Source organism: Ovis aries, chromosome 9 (genome assembly GCF_016772045.2).
Source record: "Ovis aries strain OAR_USU_Benz2616 breed Rambouillet chromosome 9, ARS-UI_Ramb_v3.0, whole genome shotgun sequence".
Classification (NCBI taxonomy): Eukaryota; Metazoa; Chordata; class Mammalia; order Artiodactyla; family Bovidae; genus Ovis; species Ovis aries.
This window is the reverse complement of record NC_056062.1, coordinates 43,655,802-43,668,914: the sequence shown is the minus strand read 5'-3', so window position 1 is coordinate 43,668,914 and position 13,113 is coordinate 43,655,802. Positions and strand designations below refer to the sequence as shown.

The 13,113-nt window shown below is 46.0% G+C and overlaps 2 protein-coding genes across 2 annotated transcripts in view; both read right to left on the bottom strand.

Moving 5' to 3' along the window:
* Nucleotides 1-9,144, bottom strand: part of ADHFE1 (alcohol dehydrogenase iron containing 1) — a 33,148-nt gene extending 24,004 nt beyond the window's left edge. The window contains exons 1-6 of the mRNA XM_027973000.2: nucleotides 9,062-9,144; nucleotides 6,341-6,378; nucleotides 4,360-4,406; nucleotides 2,557-2,610; nucleotides 2,171-2,325; nucleotides 1,662-1,858 (exon numbers count right to left, since the gene is read on the bottom strand). Of these exons, the coding sequence (XP_027828801.1) occupies nucleotides 1,662-1,858; nucleotides 2,171-2,325; nucleotides 2,557-2,610; nucleotides 4,360-4,406; nucleotides 6,341-6,378; nucleotides 9,062-9,117 (547 nt within the window). The 5' untranslated portion in view covers nucleotides 9,118-9,144. The remainder of the gene's footprint in view (nucleotides 1-1,661; nucleotides 1,859-2,170; nucleotides 2,326-2,556; nucleotides 2,611-4,359; nucleotides 4,407-6,340; nucleotides 6,379-9,061) is intronic.
* Nucleotides 9,145-10,927: 1,783 nt separating this feature from the next.
* On the bottom strand, nucleotides 10,928-12,572 carry RRS1 (ribosome biogenesis regulator 1 homolog). Its single transcript, XM_015097790.4, has one exon. The coding sequence runs from the start codon at nucleotides 12,453-12,455 to the stop codon at nucleotides 11,358-11,360; it is 1,098 nt and encodes a 365-aa protein (XP_014953276.2). The 5' UTR covers nucleotides 12,456-12,572; the 3' UTR covers nucleotides 10,928-11,357.
* Nucleotides 12,573-13,113: the final 541 nt, after the last annotated feature.

Genomic DNA, 13,113 nt, shown 5'->3' with positions numbered 1-13,113 from the left:
CTGGTGGGCTATGGTCTATAGGGTCACAGAGTCAGATCCACTGAAGCAGCTTAGCACACACATGCTTGATGTGTATGACTGTGTCTGCATTAACATGTGAGGAACAGGTCTGATCCCTGTGCTGGCATTAGCTTTCTGGCACCTGTCTTTAATGTGTGTATGCTGGCATTAATTACTCATGCATGAATACTCAGTATATATGAGGTACACGGCTACATTAACATGCATGTAAACCTAATGCATGTGTACTTGATATGTATGCATGATGCTTGTATCTGTGTCAGCATGTATGTCTGATGTCCGTATGGTGCTAACATGTATGTATGCCCCGCATGTAGGTACCACACCCACATTTGTATTATGCACATGTGTGTTTAATGTGTTCATGTGGTATCTGTTTCTGTATTAACAGGGAGGCACTCTGGGAGCCCTGGGCTCCCTCCAGGGCCAGAGTTTAAGCAGCTGCAGCTTGGAATTCAAAAGCAGGCCTCTTGCCATCTCTGGGAAGAAAGCTCATATTTGCCATCTCTAAAAGACATCTTTATTCCCCCTTGGCAGCAAGCACAGTGACACCCTGCCTTTGCTGGGCTCCGCGGTTTTGCAGTTCAGTCAAGTTTCTAAACTTTACTAATCACCCCTCTGTGTGATGCTGACACAGTTTCACCACAGGGTTCCAATCTCCAGACATCAATTATGCTGCGCCCCACTGATCCCTAGTTCATGTCAAAGCCGTTCATCTGCCGTCAACTCACTCCCATCCCAGCACAATGGGGGTGGGGGAGGAGTGGGGAAGAAGCTGATATTTTCCAGTTAGGGCATTTGAGCTGTAAGGCTTTAAACAGTGATGTGTTAACCGCGATAAAACGGAGGAAAGAAAAGACCAAAAGATCCCCAGGTCTGTGTGGACCAGACGAGGGAGCCTGATTTGGGTTTGCGTGTCTGTGTCCTGTGTTGCCACCGAGCAGATGTCGTCCAGCATGACAAGGCCATACTGGCCACATGTCCCGGGGCAGACAAAGCCCCAGGTCAGCTGAGGAGCCATCATGTGGAAGAAAGGGTTGAGTCAACACCAGAGAAATGACAGGAAACATTCCCCTTAAACTCCCAGATGCCAAAGTGGGACAAAACAGAGAAGGGCTCAGACCAGAGAGGGGTCTGAGCATCTATAAACACTGACCTTCCTTCTCCAAAAAGTGACTTCATAGCTGAGCTCTGCAGACCCCTACCATTGACCCAAACTGCCTCTGTCTGTGCAGTAATGACGATCAGAATTTTAAACATGAATGAATTTTGAATCTATTTTGATCTCCAAACAAGGTATTGTATTAAAATGAAATCAGAAAACTTTGGAAACATACACCCCAAAATTACTGACTTGTATCTTTCCTAACGGGGCTTCCCATGTGGCTCAATGGTAAAGAAATCTGCCTGCCAATGCAGGAGATGCGAGTTCGACCCCTGGATTGGGAAGATCCCCTGGAGAAGGAAATGATGACCCACTTCAGTGTTCTTGCCTGGGAGAATGCCATGGACAGAGGTGTCTGGAAGAGTATGGTACAGGGGTCACAAAAGAGTCAGACACAATTTAGCACCTAAACACCACGACCAACGTCTTTTCTAAAGCCTTTTGTCAATTGCAAAATAAAACAGACAGTGTTTACCTGCGATCAGAGGTTTCAGAGGCACAGTCACAGGCTTTCCCTTCCCAATGGGGGCATTGACGTAGTCTAGGAAGTCAGAGTCAGGGCTGGATGAATACAGATTAGCGGCTTTACAGGTGTCTATGGTGGAACCGCCACCCACGGCCAGGAAGGCATCGAAAGCTCCCTTTTTGGCAAATTCAATGGCTTCCATGAAGCTTGGAGAAGGGAAAATGAATGCCATTATGTCAGGACTTCCAGAAATAAATTGCCATGCCATTAAATAGGGCTTCTCTGATGGCTCAGACAGAAGAGAGTGCACCTGCAATGCAGGAGATATGGATCTGATCCCTGGGTTGGGAAGATCCCCTGGAGAAGGAAATGGCAACCCACTCCAGTACTCTTGCCTGGAGAATCCCATGGACAGAGGAGCCCGGAGGGCTATACAGTCAGGTCTGGGGCAAATTTTAATCAGCACTGATATATACTGGCTTCCGCTTAAAGTAAATTTAACAACAATAAAAGAATACCTTGTATCAGTTGGTTCCACTCTCACATGATCATAAACCTTAAAGTTTATGCCATTCTTCACTAGTGAATCCATCACTGTCTGTACAGGAGGGAGGTGGGAGAGGTTCTTGTCTGTCATCAAACAAACATTTTTAGCACCCATGTTTTGTAGGTCCTACAATAACAAAAATAACTTATAAGTTAAGTTTGATTGCACAAGAAATGTAATAGACACGTCTCACAAAATTAACATTAAGTCCAAAATAAAGGACTCCCATCCAAGGACTAACCAGGCCTGACCCAGGCTTTGAGATTAAAACAAAGGATCAACAATTGTTAATATGTGCTTGTTGTAAAAGATATATAACATTTATAGTAGAAGACTGTAGAAATCCTAAATACTTGCCATGCCCACTTCCTTGGTAACTCCTGCTCCATATCTAATAGTTGAAACAGCCATCTGAGGAAAAATACAAGGTTTAGGTGACAGGTGTTTGGAAAGTTGGTTATTTCATTTCTAAAACCCTGGAACACTTCCTCATTGTCTAGATAATAAAGTATATATGCCCCAGCATGGCCTTCTAAGTCACCCCAACTGGCCTCACACACATCACACTTTTTTAAGCAAACATTCCTTCCAGATACACTAGAATTATGTATTTTTTCCCAAACATTTCATAATCTTCATTTGTTTCCTCAGCTTGACATGCCTGCCTCTTCTTGCCTCCACACCTAAATGATTCTTCAGTATCTTATTTTCCAATGTTAATGTTGTCTTTGTGTATTTTTCATGCCTTCATCCACTCATCCAATCAGTCATCTCTCCAACCCCCGTTGCATGCATTTATCTATCCCTCTGTCTATTCATCCTTTCATCCAACCAACACTGCTGAGTGTCTGCTATGTTTCAGGCATGTCCTAGGCTCTGGTAGTACAGCTATGAAGAAGACAAACATGGCTTCATAGTTTACAGCCGAGAGAAGAGCTTTTATACTGATGGATGATAGGTTACTTTTGGCCTGAAGATATGCTTTGTTTGATCCATATTATGTTTAGATTTCCTTTTTTGGTTTGGATAGTAACTCTTATTATCCAATTAAAGGAAAAAAACAAAAACAATGTGACCATCTGGATTTCTATCTCTCTTGAATAATCAGGCAGCATGTATGCATGCTAAGGTGCTTCAGTCATGTTCGACTCTTTGCAACCCCATAGACTGTGCACCAGGCTCCTCTGACCATGGGATTCTCTAGGCAAGAATACTGGAGTGGGTTGACATGCCTGCCTCCAGGGGATCTTCCCTACCCAGGGATCGAACCTACGTCTTTTATGTCACCTGTGTTGTCAAGTGGGTTCTTTACCACTAGCACCACCTGGGAAGACCTCAATCAGGCAGTACTGGCTGCAATCCAGTGTGGCAGCAACCAAGCAGGGCTACGGGCAGATTGCACCCTTCAGATGGGCCTGTGCTCTCAGCCAACTCAGCCCCATCCTCCCAGTCTGCGCCTGGAATGATTAACTGTCAGGCCTCTGATCACATTTTAATTTATGATCCTTGAACTAGGAGGAGACAGAGATTTAACATATAATTATGTAATCACAGTGTGATAAAAAATCATCGGAATTAATTGTTCCTTTAGTCCTGCTTCAAAGATTACTTGAACCTCTTTGGGGGTTGTTATAGTTACAAAACTAAAGAAGATTCATCATACAACATATAAGATGGAGTCTGTAGAACTGGGAATCTGTCCTGTTTTAATGTGTGTACAGAAGACAGTATTCTAGGCATTACTCGTGTTACCAGAATATTTATACTCCATTATCCTGACAAAATACTTTGCTAAATAGGTGCTGATCAAATAATAAAGTTAGGGAACATCAATTAATAACAGACTTCAAATGAGATAGTAATGCATTAGGGAAATACTCTGGTTGTATTTTTTCAGGTCATTCCTAAAAGAATGAATGAATAGGCACTTCCCTGGTGGTCCAGTGTCTAAGAGTGCTCTCCCAATGCAGTGGGCCTGGCTTCAGTCCCTGGTCAGGGAACTAGATCCCACATGTCAAAACTAAGAGTTTGCATGCTACGACTAAATAAAGATCCCACTTGCTGCAATAAAGATCCTCCATGTGCAACGAAGATCTGGCAGCCAAATATTATATATACAGAAATAAATATTTTTTTAAAAGAATGAATAATTAGATCTACCTCAAAGGCATAATCTGTTGTTTTTCCAGAAGGTGAAGGTCCAGGAGCTAGAAGTGCAAAAGTTAGCATCAGAGTAGGCCTTAGAAACAGAGCAAAGATATTGTTATTTGATAGTAAATTGGGATTTCAGCAGTGAATGTAAATATTTCCTTTGAAGCCTTACTTAAAATACACTTCTCAGTTTCATTGTTGCCTATTCAATTCAAATTAAACTCTGCATTTTAAGAGAATGTAATGCTAAATTGGTGCAGACTGTGAAAATAAAGTTATTTAAAATATTTTCTCCATTGAAATTAAAATATACTTTTGAAAACATAATGACTAACAATCTGCTATAAAAAAATCCTCTAGATGCTATGGAGTTGATTATTATTAGAGAACAACTATTAGTAAATTCATTCATTAGAGTCCTGCTTACACTTCTTTAATAACTGTGATTATTTAAATAAAACTTCTCTCTATGGAGGGTGCTTATTACACTAAGATATTTTTCAAGCTTATGCCTATGAACTATTAAGTTTTCTCTGGGAAATTTAATAAAAATTTTTATAAATGGACATTTCTTTGCAAGGTGCCAGGTTTAGTTGTGGCAAAAAAAATTTTTTTTTGTCTTATTGGAACAACAAGAAGTCTCTACTTCGTGGATTTTATCTTTGTTTTCATCTACTTATTGTTATCAGTCTTGACCAGTCATAAGATTGAAAAAAAGTCTACGGAACAATTTTCACTACCATTTTTTTTTTTTTTTTTTTATGAGACAAAGAAAAGAGACCACAACTGGATAACAATCTATCTTTGGTAGAGGGCAAGGGTATCCTTAATCATATTTCAGATTTCTTTGATACTGATAGGGTTTAAAGAAATTGTCTATTACTCCGGTAACTAAAATTTAGGAAAAGACATAAACTGGATCTTAGAAAACACTGAGATTATCTTTCTCTAAATTACTAATTTTATTGCCCCAAATAGGAAACATTACTGATTTTTTGTTAAAACTAAGCTAAGAATTGCAGAAAAGCAGCTAAAGACAAAATTCTGCATGTGTCCATGAGGGCTAAAAAGGCATGGCATGCTTCTGCTTGGTGGATGGCTATTAAAGACTGGGGTGGTCCCTTGGCTGGTCCTAAAGAATGAGTCACTCTCATGGCAGGAAATAGTCCTTGGTTAGTTATTCTATCTCTTCTACTCCCAATCAGCTTCTTGGTGAGTTTCTGCTTAGGCTCCTTTTTCATCCCTTACCACTGTTAGGATGTGACCTTTTCTCCTAAGAGGCAAAATCAGTTTTTGTGTCAGTATAATTCATGTGACATTCTGGGGACATGTTGAACTTACAGTGAGCTCCTGCTGTTCACTGTGGACAATGGACTTGGTAAGGATTAAGATGTCTGTAGGAACTGAAAACTTTTATCATTTTTAATTATTAAGAAATAGTGTTATTTTAAACATCAATACTTTTTTTTTTTTTTTTTTACTTCTGGGAACCACACTGTTCTTTAGACTCTTTTTTGCAATATATTAGAACCTTTCGAAGATTTCATCTTGATTAATTCTGTTTGTTGAACTCAGACCATCCTAATATCCTATTTATATTACCATTTTTAGCTTTGGCAAATAATTCTATTTCAAAAAGAAAGACATTATAAATAGCATTAAATATATATTCGAGCCAAACACATAATCAGTAGCATACATTCAGCTGACAGAATTAGAACTGTTGTTGTTCAGTTGCTCAGTCATGTCCAGCTCTTTTGCAACCCCATGGACTGTTGCCCACCAGGCTCTTCTGTCCATGGGATTCTTCAGGCAAGAATATTGGAGTGGGTTGCTGATCCTTCTCCAGATAATTAGAACCACATGTTACCAGTTTCAAAAGCAAAGCAATCATCTGCATCAATCTTCCTCTCACATGCTTTGACTTTGTCCAAATGCATTGCCAAATGTGGACACTGAAATTGTGGCTAAACACAAAATGTATTATTACCTTGGGAATAAGTATGAGAATGACTCGGGCACTGGCATCTAGGGAATCAGAAAAAGAAAAAATAGAGTGAAACCAGAAAATCTGAAGCTAGGAAGTTTTAAAGTAACACACATTGCATTCTAGTTTTAAGATGCTTTCAAAGTAGCAGCTATTGACACCTGCACAATAGAAAAAGCCAGAAATCACCATGGACGAAAAGCCAACTCAGTCTTTCCAGCATTGTAGGATCATTCTTCTGCGAATTATTCAAGCAGCAGTTAATACCGTGGGGAACTGAGATGAGTGCTCCTGGGCTACAATAAAGTTTAAGAGGAGGTCTCACTTCTTACTAGGTTAGGAGCTTTGGCCAAATTGACCTAGTGTTAACGAGTCGCACCTCAGACCCTACCTCTCTCCTCCCGAACTTTCCTTGCATTTTCCCATTGTCTTCAGGGTGTTCAGACAGTCTCTGGGCTGCTTCCTCTGGAAGCCCTCAGTGGCCGGCAGGCCCCCCCTGGTCACCACGTGGCGCCTCCGGCCTTTCTCGGCTCCAGGATTTCGTCCCCTCCCCGGACCCTCCTCCGTGTCCCCCTAAGCCGAGATCACACCTGTCACCTTCTTCTCCTCAATCCCTCACCTCAGTCCGCTCCTCTACAGATATCCCATGTGCTCTTTCTAGAGGTTCCCTCCCTTGACTTCCACATCCTGGTCGCCTCCTAGCCCTTGGTCAGTCCCTTCTCTGGCTTCCTGTTCTGTTGACCGCCATCCGATTGAGCTTCGCAAAAGGGTTTGTGTTTCTATTGCCCATGGGACCCTGTCCTGGTGGGTCCCGCAGGTAAGCGGGTGCATACCCCGCTCCGCCCTCCGCCGAGTGCAGACTTGGACTGAAAACATCTGAGAGGGGAGAGGGCAGAAGGGAAAGGGGAAGGAAGGAAAAGCGTTAAACTCAATGATGGTCAAGATCTCAAAAACTGAATTAAGTGAACAAGGAGGTGGTCGGGTGTGAGTCGCCAGAATGAGTAGAGGTTGCCATCTGGTGGGCGCGGCGGAAAGCGCCACGTGTAAGGGTTTCTCCTGGAGCATCCCGGAGGGCCTGAGCCATCTGCAGGCTCCCTCGGAGAAAACCGAATAATGCAGGGTCCCAGGGTTGTCCTTCACTTGGCATTACCTTCTAGGTCCTTCGCTGCTTTATGCCCCTCCAGGACAAGAAGAGGGGCTCAAAGGGAAGGAAAATTCGACATTGTGGGAGGATACTCTGCTTCTCTTTTTGTTATATAATTTCCAAGCTCTCAGGCTACCTCAATTCATCATTTCTGCTCATCAATTGTGGTCTGAATCCCACCCCCTATTGCCTTCTTTGGACCTCCATCTGTCCCATATGTCCCAGCCTTCCCCTTATTTGATCCTTGTCATCATAGTTAAGAGTTTCATGCTTAAAATTCTCACCCTCCTCTCCCCTCTGGCTTGCTCACCCTCTGGTTTCTCTCTTCCTCACCCACATCCTGCTGACTTCATTTCCTTGGCCTCCTGAACTCTGCAAAGTTACAGCCAGGCTCTCATCTACACACCTTCTGGGTCTGGCACAATTATTTTGACTTCCTTCCTGGTATCACTGATAAAACTGGCCGTATCTTAGCAAAGGCCAACCTCTCCCCTGCATACTAAATCTCAGCTCTGCTCAGCTTCTCAAAACATCACAACGAACAATTCTTCCTTTGCTCTCCTGCATCATCAACCCCCTCCCCCCCATCCCACCACCCCCTCCCCCCACCGCAACCCAGTCTGGGATTGACATATACACACTGCTGTATTTAAAAAGGATAACCAACAAGGATCTAACGTATAACTAGTACATAGAACTCTGCTCAATGTTATGTGGCAACCTGGATGGAAGGGGAGTTTGGGGGAGAATGTATACATGTATATGTGTGGCTGAGTCCCTTTGCGGGTCACCTCGGTCTTCACATCCTTCCCTCTCTCCTGCATCCTGTCCTCTGCGTTCTGCACAGACCCCTTTCATCCCTGTGCACGTGCTCAGTGGCTAAGTCATGTCCGACTCTTCGTGACTCCATGGACTGGTCCCTGGGATTTTCCCAAGCAAAAATACTGCAGCAGGTTGCCACTTCCTTCTTCAGGGGATCTTCCCCACCCAGGGATCAAACCCACCGCTCTTGTGTCAGCATTGGCAGAGATTTCTTTACCACTGTGCCACCTGGGAAGCCCCAACATAAGGACATTGCATTGGCCAGGAATCAGAACCCAGGCCTCCCACGTGGAAGGCAAGAATGCTACCACTGAACCAATGCCTAACTTTACTGCTATCCCCTCATGCAATTCTCTGCTAACTTTAAACTGATCTAAAGCCTCTTGTCCTTGTACCCCCAGCACCTAGAATAGTTTCTGGTGCATTACCATACACCCAGTATGTGCTGATTGGATACATGCATTTGTCTTGGACAGCTTGTGCCAAGCTGTCCGCTGTCTGCCTCGACTGGGACCTGGAGCTCTCCTCTCTCGACCTTAGTTTCAATGGTAGATCAGGCGAAGTACAAGTGGCTGCGTTTGGCTGCTTGGCTACTTGGCACACTGACAGCGGAGTCCAGGCCGCAGCGCTCTGCGGTACCGCGTCCCGGAAAATGATCCGAGGAAGAACGCGCGGGCCCGGGCGGGTCGTTCCCCGGGGGCTCCGCCGCACCCTAGGGTCCCCTGCCTGCCCGCCCGTCCGGCCGGCCCCGCACTCACGCTGCGCGTTGCAGAAGCCTCAGCAAGTGCACTACCCGGGCGCGAGCGGCGGCCATGGCTGAGCCGAGTCTTCCTCCCGCGGCGACGCCCCCTCCGCCGCCGGCCAATCCCGGCCTCCGCTTCTCCTCCGCCCACCCCAGCCACAGCGCTCAGCGGCGGAACATTTTCCCACTAGTTGAAGCTACGGCTGCCCCAGCCGCAAAGTCTCATTGTCCACGTTCGAAATTGCCATACAGGTAACTGCTCCGTAGGGTTTTGGTCTGCTCTCCTGTCTATTTCACAAGGCAAGGACGTGGGGGAGGGAGAAACAAGGGCAGCGACCCCCGCTCCTTTAAAATGCTCTTTTGCCTTAAGTGTATTTTCAGAATAAACTAACACAACTGTATTTCAATTTAACGGTAAATAAGAACTTTGCATCCCCCCTTTTTTAACAAGACTAGTTTTGTGTGCAACTGCTAGATCAAGTCACAAAACAAAAGGCAGAAAAATTCCCAAACAAAGCAAACAACAGAAAATCCCAGACAGTTGAGAAGAATTTAAAAGGTGTTAAATGCTCTATAAACGGTTTGGTTTGGAAGAAGCTGTTCAGGATACCATTACGTTTTCTTTTTTTAATTAACGGTTAAAACTTGCCATGGTTACATGAGAAGGGAGGGTTTACAGCACCAAGTGCTCCAGGCCCCAGTGGAAACGATGATCAGTGATGGCACAGTTCAACTTTGTCAGAAGGTATGAGACAGTAAGTTGAACATCTGTGTTTTTAGTAACCTATTATGAAATCGGAATTAATCTCGTCTTCATAGCAATTTCTAGACTATAAAAATTGGACAATGGAAAAATGAGACAAACTCTCGATTTCCTATCAGGTGTCCGACCAAAAAGCAAGAGTAGAGTGGCTCCCCAGAGCTATAACAACAGCAGAAAAGCCCGCCATTCTAGATCTGTATACTGTGAATCCTTTTCAGGAGGTATTTAGTTTTACAAAGATTAGTTACTGAAATCCGTTAGGGAAAGACATCCAGGATAACTGTAAATGTTTCACCTGCTAATTAGATCAGCTCAAGGCAATGGCACCCTACTCCAGTACTCTTGCCTGGAAAATCCCATGGAGGCAGGAGCCTGGTGGGCTGCAGTCCATGGGGTTGCTAAGAGTTAGACATGACTGAGTGACTTCACTTTCACTTTCATGCCTTGGAGAAGGAAATGACAACCCACTCCAGTGTTCTTGCCTGGAGAATCCCAGGGACTGGGAAGCCTAGTGGGCTGCCGTCTATGGGGTCGCACAGTGTCGGACAGGACTGAAGTGACTTAGCAGCAGCAGCAGGTCAATTTGACAAATGAATCAAAAGATAGTAGTAATATTGCAAGTAAGGATTTTGTAGGTTTCTTTCTCTCTTCCCCAAACAGATCCCACTTGAAGCTTAAAAAAAAAACACCTGGGATATAAATACTGATAAAGATTTAAGTATAAAATTAGGATTAGGACTTCCCTAGTGGTCCAGTGGCCAGGATTCCACACTCCCGATACAGGGGACCTGGGTTCAATCCCTAGTCTGGGAACTAGATCCCACATACTGCAACTAAGACCCAGCACAGCCAAATAAATAAACATTAAAAAAAAAAAAAAAAAAACTGAGATTGAGGATTATTACCATTATTTAGTGAAGTCCAAATTTATCATTTACAGCAAATTAATGTTTTCAGTGTTGAAAAGCATCAAATTTTGTTTTTGAAAGAGACACACTTTCAGTATTATATCTGACACCGAAAGCAGGATGAGTTTTTCTAATAAAAGTGGTCTTGCTGAAATCATAATGTAACTGCTATGTTTTCTAGAAAGTAAATGAAAATAATCTGTACCAGGTATCCAGGTCATTGGTTTTACTTAAAATGTAACCTTTCTGTTCCCACATGCTTTGATAAATACACAAACTTGTCATCAAAATAATGCAGAAACCAGCTGTTAAGTCTCTCCCTTAAACCCCATCCAAAGTTTAAAGAGAGGGAAAAAAAAGGCTGTTTAAAAGTAAAACTCATTCCTAGTTTTCACAGATTCTTTCCCTAATTCAGATGTTCTTAAATACAACCTTTAATCTCCAGCCAGAGTTTTGGTTGTGGGAAATACATTAATTTGTCCAGTCCAACATTTACATATCATCTTCAGAGGAGGGTAAACCTGGCCCTTTAACCTCAAGCTCAGTGAAGGCAGTGGCCAAATCTTGTGCATCTGGGTACTGTATCTAGAACTTAGCATTAAGTACAGTTCTTGGTTTAGGAGAAGGTCCAAGGATGAAATTTACTTCCTCCTCTTTCCTCCTTGGTGTTGCCCCCCTTTTCTCTTGCCACTCAGGCCGGGAGGTCCGGAATTCATCTTGCCTCCCAAACCCCCTTTCCTCTTCCCTCCTTGGCTGGGCGGGCCCCCCTTCCTCTTACCCCCGGGACCCTGTCGGGCCCCCTTTCTCTTGCCCTTCTGACTCATTTTCCTCCGCTTGGCCGCCTCCTCCTGGTCCTCCTCTCTCATCTGCTTATTGGTGGCCCTCGTAATGTCCAACTGAGGCTTTTTGCTGTTCATCACTCGCAGCATCTCCAACTGGCTCTTTCTCTCGGCCGCAAAGTCCCCGAAAAGAGGCTGAAACTTCCTCTTCTTGCCAGAGCCCCTGGGCGCCTTCTCCTTGGGCAGGCGCTCCTGGAAGCGCCCCACAGAGGCAGTGGAGACCTTGGCCACCTGCATGGCGCGGCCCAGCTCCTCCTTACTCTGGTGTCCAGTAGGGTGCATGCCGGCCGCGCTGGGCAGCTGCATCTTGTGCGCGCGGGCCAGGTTACGCAGCCGGTTCAGTTCGTTCTTGGCCACCCGTTCCTTCTTAGCCTGAATCCGCTTGGCGAACTGGTCCTCCATGGGGTCGGCATTGCCCGGCACCTCGATCAGCCACTCCTTGGTGTCGTCGCGGGCTCGCTGGTAGCCCCAGCGGCGGCGCCACTGGCCGCTCACCTCGTCCCACACCAGATTGGTTTTCTTCTTGGGACGGATGCCCTTGAGGCGCGCAAACTGCTGCCAGCGAGTAAGAGGCCGCGGCCTGGGCACCGGCTTCTCGCGCGGCAGACGAGTGCTGGGTTCCGGCAGCCGTGCCACCAGCGCCTCCTCCACGCGCTCGGTAGGCAGCTGCCACAGCTGGTTGATGAGCAGCTGCGTGTTGTCCCGCGCCAGGGCCCTCAGCTCGGCCTCCTGTGTGGGTCCCGCGTGCCGCAGCCCGGTCGGGGGGTTCCGGTCAGAGGCCAGCAAATTACCCAGGTCGAACTCCAGCTCCAATTCCTTCTGCACCGTGATGCGCTGTAGCTTCTCTGCCTCGTCCCGCTCCGCCTTTGCCAGCAGCTCCTCCACGCTCTGGCCCTCCATGGCTCCGGTTCGGCTCGCTACCTCTGGGAGACAGTTCTAGTCACGACTCCTCCTACAAGGGTTAAAGCCGCGGCACCCCAGACACGTGCGACTTCCCGGACGCTCGACCCGGAAGAGAAAGTTCCGCTTCCGGGGCACCCGGAAGGGGCTCAAGGAGCGGGCTACCCGAGGAACGGCCGGCAGAGGGCGGTGTTAGAGAGCAGATGAGATTAGAGGCAGCCTTTGGGGTGGAGCCCGGAGGTAGGCGGAGCCGAATCTACGAATTCCGAGGCCTGATTGGGACCTTGGCTCCCAGGATGCCCCTGCGGGAGGGGGTGGTCCTGTGCGAGCTGGGCAAGTTAGGGGGCCGCGGACTAAGCGGGCCCGGGAGCGACTGTTAGTTTTAGTGTGTGTAAAAGTCAGTTCTCAAGTTGTTTAGCCAGTCATTTTCACCAGAGCCTTGACACCTGTTCATGGTGTGCCCCCGGGTGTGGGCACTTCACCTGGGGATGTACAGAAAGCTAAGTGGAGACGGAGACTTTGTTTTCTTTGGGAGCGAGCGGGTCTGGCGGTTAGACCGCCCTGAAGGGGCGCGGCTGTGCCCCCATCCTGGCGACTTCAAGTCTGGTCTCCGGAGCCCAGGGCCACCTTCTCTCCTGGCTGATGGCAGAAGAGCGCG

Coding starts and splice junctions, on each gene's coding strand:
- RRS1 (XM_015097790.4), bottom strand. CDS start 12,455: ATGGAGGGCCAGAGCGTGGAGGAGCTGCTGGCAAAGGCGGAGCGGGAC.